Here is a 26,818-nt window from a genome sequence, read left to right as displayed (position 1 = left end):
CACTTCAAATCATCAAAATTAAATGAAATAAACATTTGAATGCATCAGTCTGTGTGCAATGAATAAATATAATGTACAAGTTACACCTTTTGAATGCAATTACTGAAATAAATCAAGTTTTTCAAAATATTCTAATTTACTGGCTTTTACCTGTATATACACATATACATATATATATACACACATATACATATATATATATATACACATATATATATATATATATATATATATATATATATATATATATATATATATATATATATATATATATATATATATATATATATATATATATATATATACATATATATATATATATATATATATATATATATATATATGTATATATATGTATATGTGTATCTATAAATGTGTGTATGTATATGCAGGTGTTTGACAGTCATTGAACTCAGCGTTTGTGTGAAATGTGATTGATTGATATGTGTCCTCCCAGCTGGTGCTGACTGTGGGTCTGCTGGCGGTGGTGGTGTATCTCTACACCGTGGTGGCCTTCAACTTCTTCAGGAGGTTCTACAACAAGAGCGAGGATGAAGACGAGCCTGACATGAAGTGTGACGACATGATGACGGTACGTCTGCTCCATCCTTCATCTCTTTTTTTTAAAATTTGCAACTCAACGATATTACAAAAAAACCCAAAAGGGTCATTCCTGAATTAAAATGAGAAAGAAAAAAAAGAAGGAATGTGGAAGCACTTTTTTCATCCCTCACATTTCCTTAATGAACTCAATTAAATCTCTCCATCAGCTGATGTGCAATAATTCACAATGTGAGGTTACAAGATATGTAATTACATCTTGACAATGCAGGTTGTGTGTGTGTGAGTGTGAGAGAGACACACAACACATCCTCCATTGTGTATTTAACTTTTTAAACACAAACCAGTGAGAAGATTCCTCAGGCTTTTATTAAGTAATACTTTCCTAGAACGAATGAAGCTGCACTTTGATCCACCTCACAATCATCAACAAAATATATTTCCCCCCATCAGTGTTATTTGTTCCACATGTACGTGGGCGTACGAGCCGGAGGAGGGATCGGAGACGAGCTGGAGGACCCCGCCGGTGACCCCTATGAACTCTACCGCATCCTCTTTGACATCACCTTCTTCTTTTTCGTCATCGTCATCCTGCTGGCCATCATTCAAGGTAGCGGTCGTCTCGCCTGAGAGCAAATGGCACGCTTGTCCCGTCCGTGTTGCGTTCAATGTCCTCCTGCAGGTTTGATCATCGACGCCTTCGGGGAGCTGAGAGACCAGCAGGAGCAAGTGAAGGAGGACATGGAGGTAGGACATTTTTACTACCTGTTACAGTGTCAGACTGTCATCACTATTTATCTATGTTCTTTGTCTTTTTTCCATCTGATCATACTTTACTGAACTACTAAAAAATGTTTTGGCTCATCTCAGACAAAATATTTCCTTTGACGCGTGTGAGTAACAGAATTAGCAAACACATGAATTATATTGAGCATGTTGGCACTAAAATAAACAATACATATCAACAAAGAATTCAGGTAACAGGGCTGTCTTGATATTTTAACACTAAGTCATTGTTGAAATATCACAAAATATACAGAAAAATGACTGCATGGCCTGCAGATGATGTGAAATTTTGTGGAATATTCTATGTTTTCAAAGCGTTGAGTGAGCGAAAACAGACTTAAGTTTGAACTTCAACTGAATATTTTTTTGAAAATAAACCTAAAGTATAGTTTGTATTACAGTCATAGTACAAATATGTTTATAAAAAATCGAACATTTGTGAATGATTATATTTCATGATTATCATTTTAGAAGGATGTGGAAGACAAATTATATTTTGCAATTCATCTTTTGAATTGTATTCATTAGAACTACAATATTTATATACCATATTTTTCGGAGTATAAGTCGCACCGGCCGAAAATGCATAATGAAGAAGGAAAAAAACATGTATAAGTCGCACTGGAGTATAAGTCACATTTTTTGGGGAAATGTATTTGATAAAACCCAACACCAAGAATAGACATTTGAAAGGCAATTTAAAATAAATAAAGAATAGTGAACAACAGGCTGAATAAGTGTACGTTATATGAGGCATAAATAACCAACTGAGAACGTGCCTGGTATGTTAACGTAACATATTATGGTAAGAGTCATTCAAATAACTATAACATATAGAACATGCTATACGTTTACCAAACAATCTGTCACTCCTAATCGCTAAATCCCATGAAATCTTATACGTCTAGTCTCTTACGTGAATGAGCTAAATAATATTATTTGATATTTTACGCTAATGTGTTAATAATTTCACACATAAGTCGCTTCCCCGGCCAAACGATGAAAAAAACTGCGACTTATAGTCCGAAAAATACGGTAGAGGTTTTAATACAACCTTATATCATGATAATACATGTTGACATGTTCTAGCTGTGTCAGCAAATTTGACAGCCGTGTAGCATCCCGGCTTGCGGCTAACGTCCCTCTACAGTGCAAAGCCACTTCTCAATCAGAAATTCTTTCAAGTAACATTATCACTGAAGGACGAGGAATACACTACACAATGAAACCGCTAAGCTAGAGCACTTGGATGTAAACAAAGACGAGTGGATCAATACTAATATTGACAGTAATGATACATGGTCGATACTACAGTGTTAGGTCGATATTTTTTGTTATGGTTTACAAACTCAGAAAATAAGGACTTTAAGGGCAAAAACCAAAAGATTTAAATCAGTCAAAAGAAGAAAATAATTGTGATATTTAATTGATATTGTTAGCCCCTATCGTGTTATTTTGTCTGATTATGATTGTGATCAAAAATGTAATCATTTAATGATATTGAAAATTTGAAGTATCAGCACTGGTATGGCGATACTGCCCCTGTAACTACTTGGTATTGGATCGATACTCAAATGTGTAGTATCGCCCAAATCTAATGTCAAGTATCAAAGTGATTAATACATTTGAACAAAAGTGTAAATAGAAGATGTTACAACAGGAAGTAACATGTAAGTATTAATAATAGTTATGAGAAAGTAATACAACAGGAAATGATGTAATGTTACAGCATACGCTTCGAAATACTTCAATTATTTTGATGAAAGAAATGGTGATGTATATGGTTAATGCAGGAGACTATCCAACGTAGATTTCAGGCCATCTTTACTTGCATGTTCTGCAAAAGGTTAAATGTCCTGTTTCCTGTTCATCAATACAAATAAAATGTGAGAGTGGAGAAGATGAAGTCTCTCAGAGTTTCATATGGAGTGGAAATGTCAACAAGGCTCTGGGGGGGATATGTTTATGAAAGTCCATAAATATGATGAACTGCTGCTCTCTTCCAGACCAAATGTTTCATCTGCGGCATCGGCAACGACTACTTTGATCGCACACCTCACGGCTTTGAGACGCACACCTTGCAGGAACACAACCTGGCTAATTACCTGTAAGTGCCTTACGCTAAAACACCCGTGTGTGTGTGTGTGACGGCTAACTGGCGTTCTCCTCCGCAGCTTCTTCCTCATGTACCTCATCAACAAGGACGAGACGGAGCACACAGGCCAGGTAAGCACTAAGCAGAGGTGGGGAGTCACTAAGTTACTTTTTACCTGTGAGAAGGAACGCTACTTTTACTCCGTTAAATGTCATTATAATCTCTGGACCAAGGCTTGCAAAGATGCAGGCACGGTCACATGACTCTGTTTGACCAATCCAACGTAAGCACTTGTGTTGGAGTTAATTCCTCCAATTAAAGGTAGCATGGCATTCTACATTATTTGCGGGCGAGGAGGAATACATCCTCAGTGGTATCGTGGCATAAGTATTTTTAAAGTATATCAAATAGACACATAGTTGTTTAATAATTGTCAGCATGTTTCCAAATAGACGAGGCCAGCACATCCTGGCTGTTTGTAAGCAAACAAAACCTCATAGAAGACTTATTTTGACACACAATTGAATTAATACAGAGTAAAAAGACATCTAGTTAATTCACATCATTATTCATACTTTATTTAGTGACGTAATAAATAAACATCAAATACAACTCGTAATTAAAAATAATTTCACTGCATTGTTTATATTTAGTCAAACAGTTGACTAAAGAAAACTATCTTTTTGTATGTTTCTGTTGATCCTACTAACCACAAGTGTCATGTAAACACATTAAAACATTACCAACAGCAGTGGAAACTAATACTTATCTGTTACATCCACAATTTGAAAGTTACTAGCACTAGCTTGTTAGCATGCTCTTATACTGTATTTACATTCCCACATAGTTAAACAAGCTGAAATGACCACAATCGCCCCCTGGTGTACAGGAGGCACACTGTATATGGCCAACAGTCACATTAGAGAGAAGAGCATGCAGCTGTGAAAAAAAAGGCAACGGAATTATTTGACAAATCAGACTAATTTAGATAGATAGTACTTGATTCCTTCAGGAGAGTTCCCTCAGGAAAATTAAAATTCCAGCAGCAGTGTACACAATTGAGATCGAATTTAAAAAGTAAATAATGGGAGTATAAATGGAAACAAAATAGAAACATATTACAATAGAATAAAAATAAAAAGCAACAATGAGAATAAAAATATAACAGTAAAATAAGAATATAAGAAGAGAAACTAGTTAACTTAAAGTAAACTAAATTTAGTGCATCATGACAGTATAAATCTTTAATGATTATTATGTCTGTGGAAATGTCCACATTTCAGCTTACCAAAATTCCACTAAAGAAAACATGCTGCCAATACTTAGTTTTTTTTACGGAATACTTACTCTTAATCAAGTAATTATTTTGATGACTACTTGTACTAGAGTACAAACACACAGTGAATCGTTGAGTTGTATATAAAAAAAGTGATGTTGGTGTGAAAAGGTGTCAGCCCACTTGATGAGTTGCGTAAGTGGAGTTTGCAGCAGGAAGAAACAAGCGTGGGTTACATTTGTGGTTGCTTTTACCTTATTTACTCACCTAAAATAAGTTTTACTGACATCCAGCTGCAAGGAAAAGATGAATAATGTATATATAAGCTGACGTGATTGTTATCCACTATTTATTAGGTTTGGTTTCCAGCACACTGCATGTCACCTAATCTGCAATAATTGAAATGAGGAGATCCTGTTTTACTTCTCATATAGAAGCACGGAGGTAATGCGATGAAATCAGGAGGCCGTGCCGTCTGATGGCATGTGAAAATATCACTTTACTGAAACACCACGCCGTGTGTGATATTAAAACTCTGCTTCATAATGTTGCCAGTAGTGGTGTAAGGAAGGCACCTTTATTCAAGCATCCTCCAGGATGTGACACTTTCCAGCACATTGTGGCCAATCAAATTAGTGCTAATCAACAAATTATGTTTGCTTCTTGTATAACAATATTAACTTATTTATGGCCAAAAGGCACAAATGTTATCTACTGCATATTTTACACTTACTGTGCATGCAGAGAGTATTCACAGTGCTTCACTTTTTCCTCATTTTATGTTATGCATACATGTATGTGTGTTTACATAAGTATACACACTGTATAAGTGTACACATTTACATGTGTGCATGTGTATGTATGCATACGCATACACTTAAGCATACGTATGCATGTGTATGTACACGTCTACACACGTGTGTACACATTTACACGCGTGTATATACGTGTACACAGACGTGTGTGTACACGTATACACATTTACATGTGTGTGTACACGCATATACATGCGTGTGTATTTGGTACACACTTACACGAGTGTGTACACACGTGTACACACACGTAAATGTGTACACGTACACACGTGTGTACACACGTATACACGTGTGTGTACATGTATGTACACGTATACACACATGTGCATACATGTACACACACGTGTAAATGTGTATACGTGAAAAAGAAAACATATACACGTGTGTGTGTGTACATACACACACATGTGTAGACATGTACACACACCTAAATGTGTACACGTATACACACACGTGTGTGTACACATTTACGTGTATACGTGTACACACACTGACACGTGTACACATTTACACGCGTGTATATACGTGTACACAGACGTGTGTGTACACGTATACACACGCGTGTACACGCATATACATGCGTGTGTATTTGGTACACACACGTAAATGTGTACACGTACACACGTGTGTACACACGTATACACGTGTGTGTACATGTATGTACACACACGTGTGTGTACATGTATGTACACGTATACACACATGTACACACGTGTGTATGTGTACACATTTACGTGTGTGTACATGTCTACACACGTGTGTGTATGTACACACACACACGTGTATATGTTTTCTTTTTCACGTATACACATTTACACGTGTGTGTACATGTATGCACATGTGTGTATACGTGTACATACATGTACACACACGTGTATACGCGTGTATATAAGTGTACACAGACGTGTGTGTACATGTATACACACACGTGTACTCACGCTTACCCGAGTGTGTACACACAAATACAAAAGTGTAAATGTGTACACATGTACAGATTTACACGCGTGTACACACGTGTAAATGTGTACGTGACACGTGTGTAGACGTGTACACACACGTGTGTGTATACGTATACACACGTAATGTGTACACACATGTAAATGTGTGTATACACACGTAATGTGTACACACATGTAAATGTGTATACGTATGCATACGTGTGTACACATATACACACTCATATGAATACATATGTGTATACATCCATATATACTGTACGTTAGATCAGGAAAGAACACGGAGGCTATTTCATCCTTACAAGCCTGTTTTGCAGGTTCCCCTGCGAAACAGCCTCCTTGTTTTTTCCTGACCTAACAAATATTCCTCTTCACCCTATGTTTATGTTCACAAGCCAACAATTACATGCTAACATTTTAGCTAATAGCAGGGCATTTGTCTTACATGCTACCATTACTCTGACAATTTATAGTTCATTTTGTTTGACCTAATAATCATTGATATTGGAAATATGTCACATACTCACATTTTAGCATAACAATACTTGGTATTACATCCTAACATTAGTATAGTAATATTTTATGCTAGCTAATTTGTACTTTTTGAACCCAATAATCATGGATTGTATTTGACTTAGTTGAGAAGTATGCCAGCACAGCAGCAACAATATTGTTCTCTGATGGCAGGAGTCGTACGTGTGGAAGATGTACCAGGAGCGATGCTGGGACTTCTTCCCGACCGGAGACTGTTTCCGGAAGCAATACGAGGACCAGTTAGGCTGACGACTGAACGTAAAGAGGAAAGTCGACGGTGGACGTCCAAAGTGTTTATGCAAAGTTTTCTTTTGGTTTTGACCTGCATTGCCTTTTCACCCGCTCAACTCCTTCTTGTGGAACTTTGAACGTTTGCCAGATCTTTCTTTGATGGCCGCTCATACCTGCCTTTTCAACTTGAATCACACGTGCCTTATCACAAACTATGCAAAGAAAAAAAAGTTTGTTGTCACGCTTTAGCTCATTTTGTGGCTTCCAGAAAAACAATATTTGTTGTATAAAATCTAGAAGTGTTGCTCAGTTTGGTTTTATCCTCCTTGTTTCCACGTTGAAGAGGCAAAGAGACCACCATGTTGATGCTGTTCCATGGAAACCTTCAGTTTAGAAACACATGTTGTAGTTTGAATAAAAGTAACTGAGGCAATAAAACGTCTAATCAGCTTCTTCTGGTGACTAAACCCATTTATCTGATCAAGATGGACTTTCACTTTATAGGATAGAGCTCGTCCAATATCGGCCTACATCTAAAATCTCTGATACAAGCATTTGTGCAGCTAGTGAGGGATGGGTACCGATCACTCCAGCAGCACTGAGAGCGGACGCAGCCGAACTACCAACAAAGAAATTGACTCAAAAAACATAAGTAAAGTGAGGCTCCACTATATCAAAAATGCGCTAGCTTGATGCTAATATAGGTTAGCATTAGCGATTTTACATGGCGATTCCAAAACCTCCCGATTTGTTAATGAAAACTACAACCAAGTTGCACGTTACAATCAAACAGCTGGTGCGTAATAAGTACGATACTAACAGCGGTAACACTTCTCAGGGCGCAACAAAAGACTACAATCAGCAAAGACTGAACTGACTAGCCAACACACTATCTACTACTACTCAGCCTTGTAACTACTTATGGGACTCAGAAATGTTATATTAAAACAAGATACCACATTTTTAAATGTTGCAATAGAAAATTTGATTTTATCATCAAAAACAAGTACCGTATTTTTCGGACTATAAATCGCAGTTTTTTTTCATAGTTTGGCCGGGGGTGCGACTTATACTCAGGAGCGACTTATGTGTGAAATTATTAACACATTACCGTAAAATATCAAATAATATTATTTAGCTCATTCACGTAAGAGATTATAAGATTTCATGGGATTTAGCGATTAGGAGTGACAGATTGTTTGGTAAACGTATAGCATGTTCTATATGTTATAGTTATTTGAATGACTCTTACCATAATATGTTACGTTAACATACCAGGCACGTTCTCAGTTGGTTATTTATGCCTCATATAACGTACACTTATTCAGCCTGTTGTTCACTATTCTTTATTTATTTTAAATTGCCTTTCAAATTCTTGGTGTTGGGTTTTATCAAATAAATTTCCCCCAAAAATGCGACTTATACTCCAGTGCGACTTATATATGTTTTTTTCATTCTTTATTATGCATTTTCTGCCGGTGCGACTTATACTCCGAAAAATACGGTAATAGTTATTAAATACCGAAAATGGGTATCAGTATCGTTTCGGTTTAAATGTGAACTGTACCCATCCCTTATTTGTAGCATTTTTACTTGTCCAAATCTGGACGGCCAGTTAGAAGCTAAATATCCTGCAATAAGGAGCAGGCAGCTAAGCACACAAGCTAGATTTATAATACTATTGAACAATATTGCAGATAAAAGATAACATTCCTCAATATAAACAAGTATCAAATAATTCTAGCTGCATATTACTTACACATACAAAGTCTCCAACGCAGAAGCTTTGCAGAAAACCTCCAGTAAGAAATGTGTCCGCATCTTTCGACTTACTGAACTATTTCAACCACTAGATGTCGGCAAAAAACAAATTACCACACCACTTCAACTTAAAGACTGCATAAATCTGCCGTAAGGTTAGTTTGTCATTATTTGAGTAATTTCACTTGAGCAAACCTTTTCTAACATTTCACACAACAAAATAAAAGTATGTATTGTTAAACATGTTATCGTATCAGATTAATATCGGTATTGTATCGAGACACTCCTACTTTAGGGTACTTTTAAATTTAATTTTTTAAGAGCGATGCTTTACTAAAAAACTGTATTCAAAGTTCAAATGATGTTTTTCCATTATTATTATTATTATGACCCGTCTTAGTTTCCCTGCAAAATAAAAGCACTACCATTTATAAGAGGATGCTATTTTAATGTCTGGACTCGCTTTAAAGTGATCCATCTGAATCAAGGCGGATGAAAATGTGTTTGGACATCAAGTTTACCAGATATAATTCTTATTTTGAAATAAATGTGACCAAAAATAAAACATTTTTGCTGTTTTCATGATGACTATCATTTGAAGTAGAATATGCACTCATAACTAATGGATGGAAGCAGATGTAAAGTTTTGGTAAGCAGAGCAAATAAGAATGAGTGTACCTTCATCCTGGATGTTCCTCATGATGGTGGAGGTCAGGAGATCATGCGGTCCAACCAGTCCTCCAAGTCCTCCTCCGTCATGTCCTGCTTGACAGGAGCACCCTGCTCATGGCTCGTCTCTTCTATTGGCTCCTCGGTCACAGCGGGGCACTCTGAGGAAGTATGAGATGGGATGAGATAGCTGATGGAGATGGGCTGCAGTACTTGGCTGAGACCAGCAGAGGCGCTGTTGATTCAGTGTGAAGAAGACTTGTGGCACAACTTCTGGGATGCATTACTTTGCTTCTTACTAATCTCTGGAGTTATGTTAGCAATTAGCATACTAATTGCCAGATAGCGATCAGCTAATTAGCTGATAGAGTGAAGAGCTCCGGGAGAAGCTTACCGCCCATTTTTACTTCTTTTTTGTTTGCCACCTATTTATTAGCTATTTAGTGGCCAGCTGGTGATTAGCATGCTAGTTGCCAAATAGAGATTACCATGCTAATATCCAGCTAACAATTAGTGTGCTAGTTGCCAACTAGCGATTAGCGTGCTAGTTGCTGGTTAGCATTTAGCAGCCCAAGCTGCCATCTAGTTATTGGCAAGTTAGTGATTAGCATGCTAGTTGCCAGTTAGCCTTTAACAGCCCTTGCTGCCAGCTACTAATTAGAACGCTAGTTGCCACTTAATGATTAGCGTGCTACTTGCCAACTAGCAATTAACATGGTAGTGGCTAACTAGCGATTAGAGTGCATTTAGCATTGTAGTGTCCAGTTAGTGATTAGAGTGCTGGTTGCCGGTTAGCAATTAACAACCCTATATTCCAACTAGTGATTAGCATGCTAGTTGCCAGAAAGAGATAAGCATGCTAGTTGCCAGCTAACAATTAGCAGCTAATGATTAGTGTGCTAGTGGCCAGCTAACAGTGTGATAGTGGCCAACTAGAGATTAGCATGCTAGTTGCCAACTAGCGATTAGAGTGTGGTTAACATTTTGCCCTAGCTGCCAGGTAGTTATTAGTAAACTAGTGGCCAGCTAGTGATTAGCATACTAGTTGCCAGTTAGTGTTTAACGGGCCGAGCATTCAGCTATTGGTTAGCATGCCAGTTACCAGTTAGTGTTTAACGGCCCTGACTGCCATCTATTTATTAGCTATTTAGTGGCCAGCTAGTGATTAGCATGCTAGTTGCCAAATAGAGATTACCATGCTAATATCCAGCTAACAATTAGTGTGCTAGTTGCCAACTAGCGATTAGCGTGCTAGTTGCTGGTTAGCATTTAGCAGCCCAGGCTGCCATCTAGTTATTGGCAAGTTAGTGATTAGCATGCTAGTTGCCAGTTAGCCTTTAACAGCCCTTGCTGCCAGCTACTAATTAGAACGCTAGTTGCCACTTAATGATTAGCGTGCTACTTGCCAACTAGCAATTAACATGCTAGTGGCTAACTAGCGATTAGAGTGCATTTAGCATTGTAGTGTCCAGTTAGTGATTAGAGTGCTGGTTGCTGGTTAGCAATTAACAACCCTATATTCCAACTAGTGATTAGCATGCTAGTTGCCAGAAAGAGATAAGCATGCTAGTTGCCAGCTAACAATTAGCAGCTAATGATTAGTGTGCTAGTGGCCAGCTAACAGTGTGATAGTGGCCAACTAGAGATTAGCATGCTAGTTGCCAACTAGCGATTAGAGTGTGGTTAACATTATGCCCTAGCTGCCAGGTAGTTATTAGTAAACTAGTGGCCAGCTAGTGATTAGCATACTAGTTGCCAGTTAGTGTTTAACGGGCAGAGCATTCAGCTATTGGTTAGCATGCCAGTTAGTGTTTAACGGCCCTGACTGCCATCAACCCCCCCCCCCCCCGGATTGTAAATAATGTAAATAATTCAATGTATATACTCTGATGATTAACTTGTGTGAAGTGAGAAGTTGTGCTGCTGAAGCAAGTCTGTTTTTTTGAATTTTTTGTAAGGGTCCCCCCCTTACGACATTTTAGCAAAAAAAATATTTCGTAAAATATGCATTTTCTTCCATTTTCTTCCATTTACGGGTTTTGTCGGAACTCCTGATGACGTTTTGAGACATCTCCTACAACTACAGCACCAGAATTGTGCTACTGAAGCAAGTCCGTTTTTTTTAATTTTTTGTAAGGTTCCCCCCTTACGACATTTTAGCAAAAAAATGTTTCGTAAAATATGCATTTTCTTCCATTTTTGGGTTTTGTCGGGACTCCTGATGACGTTTTGAGACATCTCCTACAACTACAGCACCAGAAATGTGCTGCTGAAGCAAGTCCGGTTTTTTGAATTTTTTGTAAGGGTCCCCCCTTTCGACATTTTAGCAAAAAAATGTTTCCGTAAAATATGCATTTTCTTCCATTTTCTTACATTTTTGGGTTTTGTCGGGACTCCTGATGACGTTTTAAGACATCTCCTACAACTACAGCACCAGAATTGTGCTGCTGAACCAAGTCCGTTTTTTTGACTTTTTTGTAAAGGTCCCCTCTTACGACATTTTAGCAAAAAAAAAAATTCCGGAAAATATGAATTTTCTTCCATTTTCGGGTTTTGTCGGGACTCCTGATGACGTTTTGAGACATCTCCTACAACTACAGCACCAGAATTGTGCCGCTGAAGCAAGTCCGTTTTTTAAAAGTTTTTTACAAATAGTATATATTTGTACCATGAATTGATTAACGTGGACCCCGACTTAAACAAGTTGAAAAACTTATTAGGGTGTTACCATTTAGTGATCAATCAATCAATCAATCAATGTTTATTTATATAGCCCTAAATCACAAGAGTCTCAAAGGGCTGTACAAGCCACAACGACATCCTCGGTACAGAGCCCACATACGGGCAAGGAAAACTCACCCCAGTGGGACGTCAATGTGAATGACTATGAGAAACCTTGGAGAGGACCGCATATGTGGGTAACCCCCCCCCCCTCCCTCTAGGTCAATTGTACGGAATATGTACTGTACTGTGCAATCTACTAATAAAAGCTTCAATCAATCAAAAAAAGTGATTAGCACGACTGCTCGTCTGTCAGTTTAGGGTCCTTGGCCTGGCAGACGAAGTAAGGTCTACTTTTAAGTCTGTGGTACAACATCGATACAGTATTAGTTTTCCAATGTTTGTTGAAATCATGTCCTTTTTGAGATTTGGGTTACAAGAAAGACTTCAAACATTGATAATAAATAGTTGATTGACAGTTATTTCAACTGTTACTGCAACTACTTTCAAAACTGCACAAAACAAAAAAGCTTCCTAAATCCAGCAGGCACCTACTGAACATGACTGCACTCTCCTATCAATACAATTCAGACAGTAGGGAAGGGATTCATATCTGGCCCCATTCCTGGGTGGATCTCACGTGAGAGGAAGAGGTGGGTTTAATCATTTTGCAAAGCGGTGTGATGAAAATGATGGAAAGTGCCACTCTACATAGCAACTGACGCTGTTGTCAAAGTTGGAATGGCCACTAAAGACATTCTGGTGACTAAAGTGGTTGGTGCACCCCCCAATGTGTCACGTTTCATGTGTCAGGTAACCCACAACCATGAATCCCCTTCCTACTGTCTTTTTCAAAGCACTCAGTTCTTCACCCCACAAAGCAGACAATTGCCGACCTTTCTGAAGCGGAGCAGCGTTCTCCGTGCTGACAGGCGGGCCTCCTGGGACGTCACACGCTGGTTTGGCTAAAGCCAGCAGCTGGTCCAGCTCTTCATCCACGGCGTCGGCAGCAGCAGCACCCGAGGGACGCTGAGGGTCAGCGCTGGCAGGAAGACTGGAAGACTTGGAGGGACTAGAACTGTTGTTTGGGACTTCTGAAGCTACGGGCGGAGGTGCGAAGACGACCATTTTGGCCTTTTCCTGTTTGAACGTCATGGCGGGAAGGTCTACTGGCATTGAAACCTGCAGGACAACAAATATTTGTTTTTCACAGATGATAAATTGTTTCCTATTTGAACGTCTCTGAACAAAAAGGCGTCAGAGTTGTTGTTATGGATTTGTGTTTGTGATGTCAGTGTGAGTCTGCAGTCTCTGCTGCAGGATGGTCAACAGCAGGGTGGCCCAACCTTTTCACGCAGCGCATGGTGGGGCCACATGACTAAATCACAATACCGTATTTTTCGGATTATAAATCACTCCGGAGTATAAATCGCACCTTTTGGAGCAACATATGTTGCCATCCAAGCAACGTTACCATGGACGCCCCTGCTTATTTCAGCCGAAAATGCATAATAAAGAAGGAAAAAAACATAAGTCGCACTGGAGTATAAGTCGCATTTTTTGGGGGGAAATGTATTTGATAAAACCCAACACCAAGAATAGACATTTGAAAGGCAATTTAATATAAATAAAGAATAGTGAACAACAGGCTGAATAAGTGTACGTTATATGAGGCATAAATAACCAACTGAGAACGTGCCTGGTATGTTAACGTAACATATTATGGTAAGAGTCATTCAAATAACTGTAACATATAGAACATGCTATACGTTTACCAAACAATCTGTCACTCCTAATCGCTACATCCCATGAAATCTTCTTCCTCGGTGTCGCTTCTAAACAACTCTGCCAACTCCAAAGGTAGACAATGCGCCGCTTCCTCTTCTATCGGTACGTCGCTTACGTCAGAGTCATCGTCAGTTGCAGTTCCAATTATTCCAGCCTTTCTGAATCCGGACAGGATGGTTTCGGTTGTCACTGAAGCCCATGCTGATAAACGTCTAGTCTCTTACGTGAATGAGATAATATTATTTGATATTTTACGGTAATATGTTAATAATTTCACATATAAGTCGCACCCACACAAACTATGAAAAAAACTGCGACTTATAATCCGAAAAATAAGGTAATTATTATGGAATAACATTGCATTTTCTTAAAACATTTTGTCATAACTTGGATGAATTTCAGCTTCATTCCTGTGAGAATCCTGCACTGAGGAGTAGGGATGTGTATCGTTAGGATTTCATCGATATCGGTAGCAACATATACAAACCCCGTTTCCATATGAGTTGGGAAATTGTGTTAGATGTAAATATAAACGGAATACAATGATTTGCAAAACATTTCCAACCCATATTCAGATGAATATGCTACAAAGACAACATATTTGATGTTCAAACTGATAAACATTTTTTTTTGTGCAAATAATCATTAACTTTAGAATTTGATGCCAGCAACACGTGACAAAGAAGTTGGGAAAGGTGGCAATAAATACTGATAAAGTTGAGGAATGCTCATCAAACACTTATTTGGAACATCCCACAGGTGTGCAGGCTAATTGGGAACAGGTGGGTGCCATGATTGGGTATAAAAGTAGATTCCATGAAATGCTCAGTCATTCACAAACAAGGATGGGGCGAGGGTCACCACTTTGTCAACAAATGCGTGAGCAAATTGTTGAACAGTTTAAGAAAAACCTTTCTCAACCAGCTATTGCAAGGAATTTAGGGATTTCACCATCTACGGTCCGTAATATCATCAAAGGGTTCAGAGAATCTGGAGAAATCACTGCACGTAAGCAGCTAAGCCTGTGACCTTCGATCCCTCAGGCTGTACTGCATCAACAAGCGACATCAGTGTGTAAAGGATATCACCACATGGGCTCAGGAACACTTCAGAAACCCACTGTCAGTAACTACAGTTGGTCACTACATCTGTAAGTGCAAGTTAAAACTCTCCCATGCAAGGCGAAAACCGTTTATCAACAACACCCAGAAACGCCGTCGGCTTCGCTGGGCCTGAGCTCATCTAAGATGGACTGATACAAAGTGGAAAAGTGTTCTGTGGTCTGACGAGTCCACATTTCAAATTTTTTTTGGAAACTGTGGACGTCGTGTCCTCCGGACCAAAGAGGAAAAGAACCATCCGGATTGTTATGGGCGCAAAGTTGAAAAGCCAGCATTTGTGATGGTATGGGGGTGTATTAGTGCCCAAGACATGGGTAACTTACACATCTGTAAAGGCACCATTAATGCTGAAAGGTACATACAGGTTTTGGAGCAACATATGTTGCCATGCAAGCAACGTTACCTGGCCTGCCTGTAGTCCAGACCTGTCTCCCATTGAAAATGTGTGGCGCATTATGAAGTCTAAAATACCACAACAGAGACCCCCGGACTGTTGAACAACTTAAGCTGTACATCAAGCAAGAATGGGAAAGAATTCCACCTGAGAAGCTTAAAAAATGTGTCTCCTCAGTTCCCAAACGTTTACTGAGTGTTGTTAAAAGGAAAGGCCATGTAACACAGTGGTGAACATGCCCTTTCCCAACTACTTTGGCACGTGTTGCAGCCATGAAATTCTAAGTTAATTATTATTTGCAAAAAAAAAAATAACGTTTATGAGTTTGAACATCAAATATCTTGTCTTTGTAGTGCATTCAATTGAATATGGCTTGAAAAGGATTTGCAAATCATTGTATTCCGTTTATATTTACTTCTAACACAATTTCCAAACTCATATGGAAACTGGGTTTGTATTCTCCATGGATAGGTAGTCATATTGATACTATATGTATTTTGTGCAAATAAAGATGGGGAAAAAATATTTTTTATTAGCACAAGAGGTTGTGCACCAGCAACATCTCACAGCAGGAAGTCTTATCAACACCTGCTTTTTTAAGTCTTAAACAAGTCAACTATGTGTGCAGTTTTTATGTCATCATCTTGTAAAGACCACACAGATACATCACTGGGATTCTATCATTGCACTCAGTAGATCCCTCCATCCATTTTCTACTATAATAACTTTCAATCAATAAATGTTTATTTATATAGCCCTAAATCACAAGTGTCTCAAAGGGCTGCAGGAGCCACAACGACATCCTCGCTTTATAGCCCACAAAAGGGCAAGGAAAAACTCACAACCCAGTGGGATGTCAATATAAATGACTATGAGAAACCTTCGAGAGGACCGCAGATGTGGGTCTCTCCAGGGGAGACCAGATGCAATGGACGTCGAGTGGGTCTAGCATAATATTGTGAAAGTCCAGTCCATAGTGGATCTAACATAATATTGTGAAAGTCCAGTCCATAGTGGATCTAACATAATATTGTGAAAGTCCAGTCCATAGTGGATCTAACATAATATTGTGAAAGTCCAGTCCATAGTGGATCTAACATAATATTGTGAGAGTCCAGTCCATAGTGGATCTAACATAATAGTGAGAGTCCAGTCCATAGTGGATCTAACATAATATTGTGAAAGTCCAGTCCATAGTGGATCTAACATAATATTGTGAAAGTCCAGTCCATAGTGGATCTAACATAATATTGTGAGAGTCCAGTCCATAGTGGATCTAACATAATAGTGAGAGTCCAGTCCATAGTGGATCTAACATAATATTGTGAAAGTCCAGTCCATAGTGGATCTAACATAATAGTGAGAGTCCAGTCCATAGTGGATCTAACATAATAGTGTGAGAGTCCAGTCCATAGTGGATCTAACATAATATTGTGAGAGTCCAGTCAATAGTGGATCTAACATAATAGTGTGAGAGTCCAGTCCATAGTGGATCTAACATAATATGTTAGAGTCCAGTCCATAGTGGATCTAACATAATAGTGTGAGAGTCCAGTCCATAGTGGATCTAACATAATAGTGTGAGAGTCCAGTCCATAGTGGATCTAACATAATATTGTGAAAGTCCAGTCCATAGTGGATCTAACATAATAGTGAGAGTCCAGTCCATAGTGGATCTAACATAATAGTGTGAGAGTCCAGTCCATAGTGGATCTAACATAATATTGTGAGAGTCCAGTCAATAGTGGATCTAACATAATAGTGTGAGAGTCCAGTCCATAGTGGATCTAACATAATATGTTAGAGTCCAGTCCATAGTGGATCTAACATAATAGTGTGAGAGTCCAGTCCATAGTGGATCTAACATAATATGTTAGAGTCCAGTCCATAGTGGATCTAACATAATAGTGTGGGAGTCCAGTCCATAGTGCAGACCTGGGCATTGTACGGCCCGCGGGCCGCATCCGGCCCTTTGCGCATCCCTGTCCGGCCCGCGTGAGGCCAATCATAAATTACAAAATACATTTCAAAAAGTATCTATGTCGAGTGTGCAATACAACGGTGCTGCTTTTGTTTTGAAAAGCGTTATTTGTATTACTTCCGTGTGGACGTATGCGCGTGCGATTGTGAGTGAATTGAACGGCGCAATCACAAATTACAAAATAAAGTTTGAAAAACATCTATGTCGTGCGCGCAATACAACTGTGCTGCTTTTATTTTGAAATGTGTTATTTATGCCGTATGTCGGGGGGGAACCTGTGAGTGAAGGTGCATAGAGACAAGTGATGAGACGCTAAAAAGAGAAAAGTTGATGAGGAATGGCGTGTTTCCAACAAGACATGGACTGCCAAGTATTTCTTTACATAAATTAATGGTAAAGCCGTGTGCTTAATTTGTGGTACACAGCTTGCTGTGTTTAAAGAATATCATTTTGATCGCCACTACATGAAGAAACACGAGGGGATATACCGGAATGTGTTTGATGAAGCGCGCGCAAGGGAGGCTGATGCGTTGATGGTAAAACTGCAAACCCAACAAGCAGCTGGCAGCCATGCAGTCAATTAAAGAGACAACCACAGGTAATGACTTGTTCACATAGGTAAATGCGTGTTTGGACATGTTAGGACTGAAATGGGACAAGCTGGCAGGTGTGACAATCCAATCCACTTTATTTATATATCACATTGAAACAACAAAATGTTTCCAAAGTGCTGCACAACAATATTTAAAACAATATTCAAATATTATCCTTAGCTCCACCAATGACTGAATAAAAAGAAAAAACAATTACATATAAAACCAATATAAAAAACAATATAAAATAAATATGATTAAAAACTATTTTTAACAACAGATGGTTGTCCAAATCTGATGGGGAAAAATGTTGGATAATGCAGGATAAAGTGACCATCAAAAGCAATCTGCTTTTGTACAAAGTTAAGTTAGGTTCAATTAAATTATTATTATTATTATTAATTATTATTATTATTATCATCATTATTATTTATCTTACGGTATATCAAAAATAATATTGAGCAAAATTTAATTGAAATATTGTCGTGTGGCCCTCCAGCAGTGCTCGGGTTACTTATGCGGCCCCCGGTGAAAATTAATTGCCCACCCCTGCCATAGTGGATCTAACATAATATGTGAGAGTTCAGTCCATAGTGGATCTAACATAATATGTGAGAGTTCAGTCCATAGTGGATCTAACATAATATTGTGAAAGTCCAGTCCATAGTGGATCTAACATAATAGTGAGAGTCCAGTCCATAGTGCATCTAACATAATAGTGTGAGAGTCCAGTCCATAGTGGATCTAACATAATAGTGTGAGAGTTCAGTCCATAGTGGATCCAACATAATAGTGAGAGTCCAGTCCATAGTGGGTCTAACATAATAGTGTGAGAGTCCAGTCCAAAGTGGATCTAACATAATAGTGTGAGAGTTCAGTCCATAGTGGATCTAACATAATAGTGTGAGAGTTCCGTCCATAGTGGATCTAACATAATATGTGAGAGTTCAGTCCATAGTGGATCTAACATAATATTATGAAAGTCCAGTCCATAGTGGATCTAACATAATATTATGAAAGTCCAGTCCATAGTGGATCTAACATAATAGTGTGAGAGTCCAGTCCATAGTGGATCTAGCATAATAGTGTGGGGGTCCAGTCCATAGTGGATCTAACATAATAGTGAGAGTCCAGTCCATAGTGGATCTAACATAATAGTGAGAGTCCAGTCCATAGTGGATCTAACATAATATTGTGAAAGTCCAGTCCATAGTGGATCTAACATAATAGTGAGAGTCCAGTCCATAGTGGATCTAACATAATATTGTGAAAGTCCAGTCCATAGTGGATCTAACATAATATTGTGAAAGTCCAGTCCATAGTGGATCTAACATAATAGTGAGAGTCCAGTCCATAGTGGATCTAACATAATAGTGTGAGAGTCCAGTCCATAGTGGATCTAACGTAATAGTGTGAGAGTTAGGGATGTTAACAATTAATCGATTTTCGATTAATTGCCGTTAAGAAATTACCCGATTAAAATTAACGATTTCAATTAATTGACAATTCCGTTCTGTCACGGTCGGTGCGGTGGTTTTCTGTGTGAAGGTAATGCTGAGTTTATACCTCGCTAGTCCACACGAGGGAGTTGTTGCTTATTGTACTTTTTCCAAGCAGCAACACCATCACGTGACCAGCCCTACATGTCCGCTGTACACATGAGAGTCCACATGCGAGAGAAGAAAAACAAACATGAAGCGACGCAAGAGAAGTGCTGTGTGGGAACATTTCACCCTAAAAGAGGACGATGCAACGTGCAAAATATGTAAGGCTGTTTTGAAGTACAACAATTCAACCAGTTCGTTAAATTACCACCTAAAAAGTTTACATGCCGCTGTGCTTGGAGGAGAGAGTGGAGGCGGAGCACGGCCAGGCCAGCCCTCCGTCGCCGAAGCGTTTTCCAAAAGAAAAGCGGTGTGTGATGACGCACGGGCAGAGGGCATCACCCAGAGGATTTGCAACATGGTTGAAAAGGATATGCTGCCTATAAGCATTGTGGATGGCAAGGGGTTTCGTGAGTTGATGAACTATTGTGAGCCAGACTACCAAATCCCTTCTCGAGAAACAATAACAACCCGCATAGAGGCTCGCTACAAAAGAAAGAAAGCCGAGCTGAAAGCACGACTGGCCAACACGCATGTAGCAATAACCACTGACTGTTGGACGTCAAATACAACAGAGAGCTATATCACCGTCACTTGCCACTACATGGAGGACTGGCTGATGAGGTCGGCAGTCCTAGCCACAGAGAGTATGCCGATGAGCCATACGGCTGATAATTTAGCAGAACGGCTGAATGAAATTGTGCATGCATGGGGGCTGACCGGGCGAGTGATAGCCTGTGTTCACGACAACGCGAGTAACATCGTCTTAGCAAACAGCCAACCTCGAGTCGACTGGGCCTCTGTTCCATGCTACACCCATACCCTACAACTGGCCATCAACGATGGTTTCGCTGGGACCCTGCACCAAGTCATCGCAGCTGCAGGAAGATTGGTCAAACACTTTAAGCACAGCACTAAAGCCACCAAAGCGCTGGAAACCAAGCAAGGCCAAATGGGCTTGGAACGCCACCAGCTCATTCAATCCTGCAAAACGAGGTGGAATTCAGTCTGTGACATGTTTGCGAGACTGGTGGAGCAGCGGTGGGCGGTGTGCGCCGTACTATCAGACCGCACGTTCACCAAGCTGTCTGATGCTCGGACACTTGAGATCAGAGACGACCACTGGAAAATCATGGAGGAAATGGGCCCTGTTCTAGTCGCTCTGAAGACAGCAACTACCGTGATGTCTACAGAGACTGAGGTAGAGTATTACTTTACCCCCCCCCCCCTTGCACGATTTTGTCATTTGAATTTGAATGCTACTTTATGCATATCACTGTTCTCTGTGTAATATATTTCCAATGTCATATATTATGAGTAAAAAAAAAGAGGGGGAAAGAAAACGTAAGCTTTCTTTTAGTTGACCTTGTACCTATTTACCTAACCTGTGAATCTGTACTGTTATGAAACTTTTCTATACAAAGGAACTAAACTCAACTAATATATATTTTTTTCTTCAGGTGTCCATATCCAACACGTATCCCATCAGCTTCGGTTTAATCGACGTGCACCTCAAGAAGAGAGTCGAGGGAGACTCAGGCAAAGTGGCAGAATTCAAATCTAAAGTGGCTGCTTCACTGAGCAGACGGATGAAGGTAACAGCTAATGTCTATTATTAATATTATTATTGCAGCATCTAATAAATAACCTATACAAAACATACATAGCATTGTACAAAATATGCATTGCCCATGTAAGGTTAGGTGGCACTGCTTGCTTATTATATTAATAATTGAAGTTATATTATTTATTTGTTTTTATTTGACACAGATTGCATCTGATGACTTCCTAACATCAACCCCAATGATAGCAACGATGGTGGACCCTCGGCACAAGCACCTGTCATTTCTCAGCCCAGCCAGGAGGATTTCAGCAAATGCCAAACTGCTTGAACTGGCTCAAGCAGAAGATGTGAGCTCCACATCCACAACAGCAGATGGAGCAAGCTCTGCCTCTGCCAGTACCACTGGAGAGGAGGAGGAGGGGGCTCAGCCAGACGTGCCTGTCCAGGAAGCTGCACCACAGAGACACACATCTGCTATGGTTCAACTCCTGGGTGCCTACTACACCAACCAGGTCACTAATGATGTGGAGAGAGAGCTGGACAGTTTTCTGAAGGATGCTGTGCCAAACCTTGATTCTGATCCCACAGATTGGTGGGGAAAAAATGAAGCAAGGTATCCGAGGTTGGCAAAAGTGGCAAAACGATACATGTGTATCCCTGCTACATCAGTGCCTTCTGAACGCGTGTTCTCAGCATGTGGCCTTACTGTAACCAAGCTGCGCTCACGGCTCACACCTGAGCATGTAGACATGCTCATATACTTGAATAAAAATGAATAAGCAATTGTACCCATGGGCCATGTTACATGTATGAGGCAGAGAGCCTTCTCTAAAATGTGACTTTTCCCTTTGTTAAAATTTCAATTGTCCACCTGCCTGATGATCTAAATATTAAGTTGATTGTTGTAGCCAGGGTTGGCTAAACTTGGCTTGCTTAATATTTTACTATCACGATCACCATTGTCTTTCAGGAATGTTTACTTGAAGTTGTTGTCAGCCTGTTTCAAGCTGACTGATTATTACATTAATGTTTACACTAATAGTTTGTGAGAGACAAACTAAGATGGGCATAGTGCATGCACTTTATTTTATTTTATGCAGTGACATGTTTTTCATTCAGTTCTTCTGTCAGCCTCACTTGAGCCCAAATGTTAAGTTGAATCAATGACTGTTCTTCTGCAGCAGGCTTAGGTTTACTTATTTTGCTGTTACTTACAATTTCAGGGATGTCTGCCTTATATTTTTTCAAGTTGACTGTCATATAGGCACTTTTCCCAGTTCAAGAGGGATTCAATTAATGTTGCAGCTTGCAGGCTGCTAGCCTTCTAATAGTTTGTGAGACAGACTAAGATGTGCATTGTGCATGTTGTGCACTTGATGTTACTTTATTTTTCTTGTCTTTACAGTAGTGAGTGAGTGACATGTTTTTTCACTTCAGTTCTTGTCAGCCTCACCTGAGTCCAAAGGTGAAGTTCTGCAGCAGACTGCAACAGCCAACAGGCTTACTTATTTGCTGCCTGCTGTTACAATTTTCAGGGATGTCTTCCTTGTATTTTTTCAAGTTGACAGATAGGCATTAGGCACCTTTCCCAGTTCAAGAGGGATTATATAAAATAAAGCTAGCTATTATGGCTGCTGCCACTACCAAGTCTTGCATGTGTGACAAGACTAAAGTGCACTTTATATTATATTCCTCATGTTACAAAGATGACTTACTTTTGTATCAAATAAACATTTGATTAGGGAATACAATGTCCTTTGTATTTTATACCAGCAAAATTTTGATTTTGATTTTGTACCTTATTGAGGGGAAATCTCAGATGGGGGGAAAACGCCGCTTTATCAACTAATCGATGATCGATCGATAAGGTTATCAACTATCAATTAATGAAATAATCGATAATTTGCATCCCTAGTGAGAGTTCAGTCCATAGTGGATCTAACATAATAGTGTGAGAGTTCAGTCCATAGTGGATCCAACATAATAGTGAGAGTCCAGTCCATAGTGGATCTAACATAATAGTGTGAGAGTCCAGTCCAAAGTGGATCTAACATAATAGTGTGAGAGTTCAGTCCATAGTGGATCTAACATAATAGTGTGAGAGTTCAGTTCATAGTGGATCTAACATAATATGTGAGAGTTCAGTCCATAGTGGATCTAACATAATATTATGAAAGTCCAGTCCATAGTGGATCTAACATAATAGTGAGAGTCCAGTGGATCTAACATAATAGTGTGAGAGTCCAGTCCATAGTGGATCTAACATAATAGTGTGAGAGTTCAGTCCATAGTGGATCTAACATAATAGTGTGGGAGTCCAGTCCATAGTGGATCTAACATAATAGTGAGAGTCGAGTCCATAGTGGATCTAACATAATAGTGAGAGTCCAGTCCATAGTGGATCTAACATAATATTGTGAAAGTCCAGTCCATAGTGGATCTAACATAATAGTGAGAGTCCAGTCCATAGTGGATTTAACATAATATTGTGAAAGTCCAGTCCATAGTGGATCTAACATAATATTGTGAAAGTCCAGTCCATAGTGGATCTAACATAATAGTGAGAGTCCAGTCCATAGTGGATCTAACATAATATTGTGAAAGTCCAGTCCATAGTGGATCTAACATAATATTGTGAAAGTCCAGTCCATAGTGGATCTAACATAATATTGTGAAAGTCCAGTCCATAGTGGATCTAACATAATATTGTGAAAGTCCAGTCCATAATGGATCTAACATAATAGTGTGGGAGTCCAGTCCATAGTAGATCTAACATAATAGTGAGAGTCCAGTCCATAGTGGGGCCAGCAGGAGACCATCCCGAGCGGAGACAGGTCAGCAGCGAAATAATAGCAATAAAAAATAATAATGTACATTCACAGATCTTTAGCATGATACATCACATCATACAAATCAATTAGCATGTTAGCTGGGTGTGCACTTTGTAATAATAGGAATTCCTATTGGTGTTTATGTTGCACACCGACCTATTTAAGGGACGGACCGGAAGCCATATTGAGTGTTGATGTGTCAGTGTGGTGTGTTTGTTATATAAACACAAAAACAAACAGTGATTATTCAAAACGTTCACTTTTTAGAGTGGATTAATATTGGCCTGGGGATTACTGGATCACTTAGAGCAGTGGTCACCAACAACCGGTCCGAGGATCGGTACCGGTCCGTGACGCATTTGCTACCGGGCCGCACAGAAACATTAATTAATTTATGAACTACCGCATTTTCTCCAACTTAACTTTCGCCTGTCCCACTAAACACCAATAAAATTGTTAATAGATTTATAATGGCGGTGCATCGCATGAGAATGCAGCGGCTCTGCTAACGCTCTTGGGAGTGTAGAGCGATTTGGCAAAAAACACCCGTCATTTCTGTCAATTTCATGGCTGGCTCAAAGCGTGAACACTCTGTGATCACATATGACCGACAGACAATTCTGGATGTGGATGGATCGGGTCGTTATAGACTGAAAGATGCATGTATGGTGGACCTCCTCGCTAGCATGGGAATACTTCGTGGGCTACATCGAGCGGCCTTTGTAGCAGCGGAGTCAAGTGCTAGCGGTGACCGCCAATGGAGACGACATAGGCGGTGCGAGCGGAAGCAGAAGCGGGGATGCCGAGCTGGGCTAACAATAAAGAGAAAAGCTAACCAAATAAACGTGGAGTCTCCGGGTAAGAAGCCATTTAAACTAGAACTAGCTGGCGTCAGGCTGGATAATCCCTGCACACATAGCAATTCTCTTAGAATAAAACACAACTCACATAATGTTTTTTCTTTTGTGACCGTGTCAGAGGCAGACATACATTGTACCGAGGTAGCTAACTATGATGCGTTCAGTTTATCGCAACATCAAGCAAACAATCTGAATATCCCCGTCGTATCAATTCCTAGATATGGTCGAAACTATTTAAAGTGCAATACGCATAATAAACGCAACATTATTAATATTGCTACTTCGGATAATTTCAACAAACAATCCTCAAAACAGCCCACTACCTATAATATGGGCTTTTTAAACATAAGATCATTATCTTCCAAAACGCTATTAGTTAATGAAGTCATTAGAGACAACAAACTTGACGTCGTTGGTCTCGCCGAGACCTGGCTCAAACCAGACGATTTTTTTGCGCTAAATGAAGCATCTCCTCCTGGCTATACCAATACACATGTTGCCCGACCTCTTAAAGGGGGAGGGGGTGTCGCACTAATATACAATGAAAACTATAATCTTACACCTAACCTAAATAATAAATATAACTCGTTTGAGGTGCTCATTATGAGGTTTGTCACACCGCTGCCTCTCCACCTGGCTGTTATCTACCGCCCCCCTGGGCCCTATTCGGACTTCATCAGTGAATTCTCAGAGTTTGTTGCCGATCTAGTGACGCACGCCGACAATATAATCATAATGGGGGACTTTAATATCCATATGAATACCCCATCGGACCCTCCATGCGTGGCGCTCCAGACTATAATTGATAGCTGTGGTCTTACACAAATAATAAATGAACCCACGCATCGCAACGGTAATACGATAGATCTAGTGCTTGTCAGGGGTGTCACCACCTCTAAAGTTACGATACTCCCGTACACTAAAGTAATGTCCGACCATTACCTTATAAAATTCGAAGTTCTGACTCATTGTCAACAAACTAATAATAATAATAATAACTACTATAGCAGCCGCAACATTAATGCTGCCACAACGACGACTCTTACTGACCTACTGCCTTCGGTAATGGCACCATTCCCAAATTATGTGGGCTCTATTGATAACCTCACTAACAACTTTAATGACGCCCTGTGCGACACCATTGATATTGTAGCACCGCTAAAGCTAAAAAGGGCCCCTAAAAGGCGTACCCCATGGTTTACAGAAGAAACTAAAGCCCAGAAATTATCATGTAGAAAGCTGAAACGCAAATGGCGTGCGACTAAACTTGAGGTCTTCCATCAAGCATGGTGTGATAGTTTAATAACATATAAACGCATGCTTACCTCAGCTAAAGCTAAATATTACTCAAATCTCATCCACCTCAACAAAAATGATCCTAAATTTCTGTTTAGTACGGTAGCATCGCTAACCCAACAAGGGACTTCTCCCAGTAGCTCCACCCACTCAGCAGATGACTTTATGAATTTCTTTAATAAGAAAATTGAAGTCATTAGAAAAGAGATTAAAGACAATGCATCTCAGCTACAACTGGGTTCTATTAACACAAATACGACTGTATATACGACGGACACTGCCCTCCAAAATAGTTTCTCTCTCTTTGATGAAATAACATTGGAGGAATTGTCAAAATGTGTAAATGGGACAAAACAAACAACATGTTTACTTGACCCAATT

At 39.5% G+C, this 26,818-nt stretch overlaps 3 protein-coding genes across 7 annotated transcripts in view; 2 read left to right on the top strand and 1 right to left on the bottom strand.

The window, feature by feature from the left end:
* Positions 1-8,147, top strand: part of ryr3 (ryanodine receptor 3) — a 309,061-nt gene extending 300,914 nt beyond the window's left edge. The window contains exons 101-106 of the mRNA XM_062034336.1: positions 458-592; positions 1,015-1,171; positions 1,244-1,308; positions 3,354-3,454; positions 3,522-3,573; positions 7,177-8,147. Coding sequence (XP_061890320.1) covers positions 458-592; positions 1,015-1,171; positions 1,244-1,308; positions 3,354-3,454; positions 3,522-3,573; positions 7,177-7,272 — 606 coding nt within the window. The 3' untranslated portion in view covers positions 7,273-8,147. The remainder of the gene's footprint in view (positions 1-457; positions 593-1,014; positions 1,172-1,243; positions 1,309-3,353; positions 3,455-3,521; positions 3,574-7,176) is intronic.
* aven (apoptosis, caspase activation inhibitor) overlaps positions 778-26,818 on the bottom strand; it is a 132,798-nt gene continuing 106,757 nt past the window's right edge. Inside the window, exons 5-7 of one of the 3 annotated variants that reach the window (XM_062034340.1) lie at positions 13,302-13,587; positions 9,694-9,845; positions 778-1,269 (exon numbers count right to left, since the gene is read on the bottom strand). In XM_062034340.1, the coding sequence (XP_061890324.1) occupies positions 9,727-9,845; positions 13,302-13,587 (405 nt within the window). In that variant the 3' untranslated portion in view covers positions 778-1,269; positions 9,694-9,726. Of the gene's footprint in view, positions 1,270-4,041; positions 4,382-7,301; positions 7,638-9,693; positions 9,846-13,301; positions 13,588-26,818 lie in introns of those variants that run through there. The other 2 variants (XM_062034342.1, XM_062034341.1) reach the window with 2 other exon arrangements.
* LOC133640751 (E3 SUMO-protein ligase ZBED1-like) lies at positions 19,841-23,012 on the top strand. 3 transcript variants are annotated; one of them, XM_062034331.1, is made up of 4 exons: positions 19,842-21,087; positions 21,347-21,481; positions 21,657-21,962; positions 22,039-23,012. In XM_062034331.1, the coding sequence occupies exons 1-4, from the start codon at positions 19,975-19,977 to the stop codon at positions 22,159-22,161; spliced, it is 1,677 nt and encodes a 558-aa protein (XP_061890315.1). In that variant the 5' UTR covers positions 19,842-19,974; the 3' UTR covers positions 22,162-23,012. The 3 variants fall into 3 exon arrangements, with proteins under 3 accessions (XP_061890314.1, XP_061890315.1, XP_061890316.1); XM_062034332.1 differs by having other exon boundaries at positions 19,906-20,047; positions 20,132-21,087; positions 21,657-23,005; XM_062034330.1 differs by having other exon boundaries at positions 19,841-21,087; positions 21,657-23,010.

Source organism: Entelurus aequoreus, linkage group LG23, assembly GCF_033978785.1.
Source record: "Entelurus aequoreus isolate RoL-2023_Sb linkage group LG23, RoL_Eaeq_v1.1, whole genome shotgun sequence".
Lineage (NCBI taxonomy): Eukaryota > Metazoa > Chordata > Actinopteri > Syngnathiformes > Syngnathidae > Entelurus > Entelurus aequoreus.
The sequence above is the reverse complement of the archived record's forward strand: the minus strand, read 5'-3'. Positions and strand labels throughout refer to the sequence as shown.

Bases quoted from the DNA above. Each gene is read 5' to 3' on its own strand.
- LOC133640751 (XM_062034330.1), top strand. From the start codon at position 19,975: ATGAAGCGACGCAAGAGAAGTGCTGTGTGGGAACATTTCACCCTAAAA. The intron at 21,088-21,346 runs GTAGAGTATTAC...TTTTTTCTTCAG, and splicing joins TGATGTCTACAGAGACTGAG to GTGTCCATATCCAACACGTA. The intron at 21,482-21,656 runs GTAACAGCTAAT...TATTTGACACAG, and splicing joins CACTGAGCAGACGGATGAAG to ATTGCATCTGATGACTTCCT.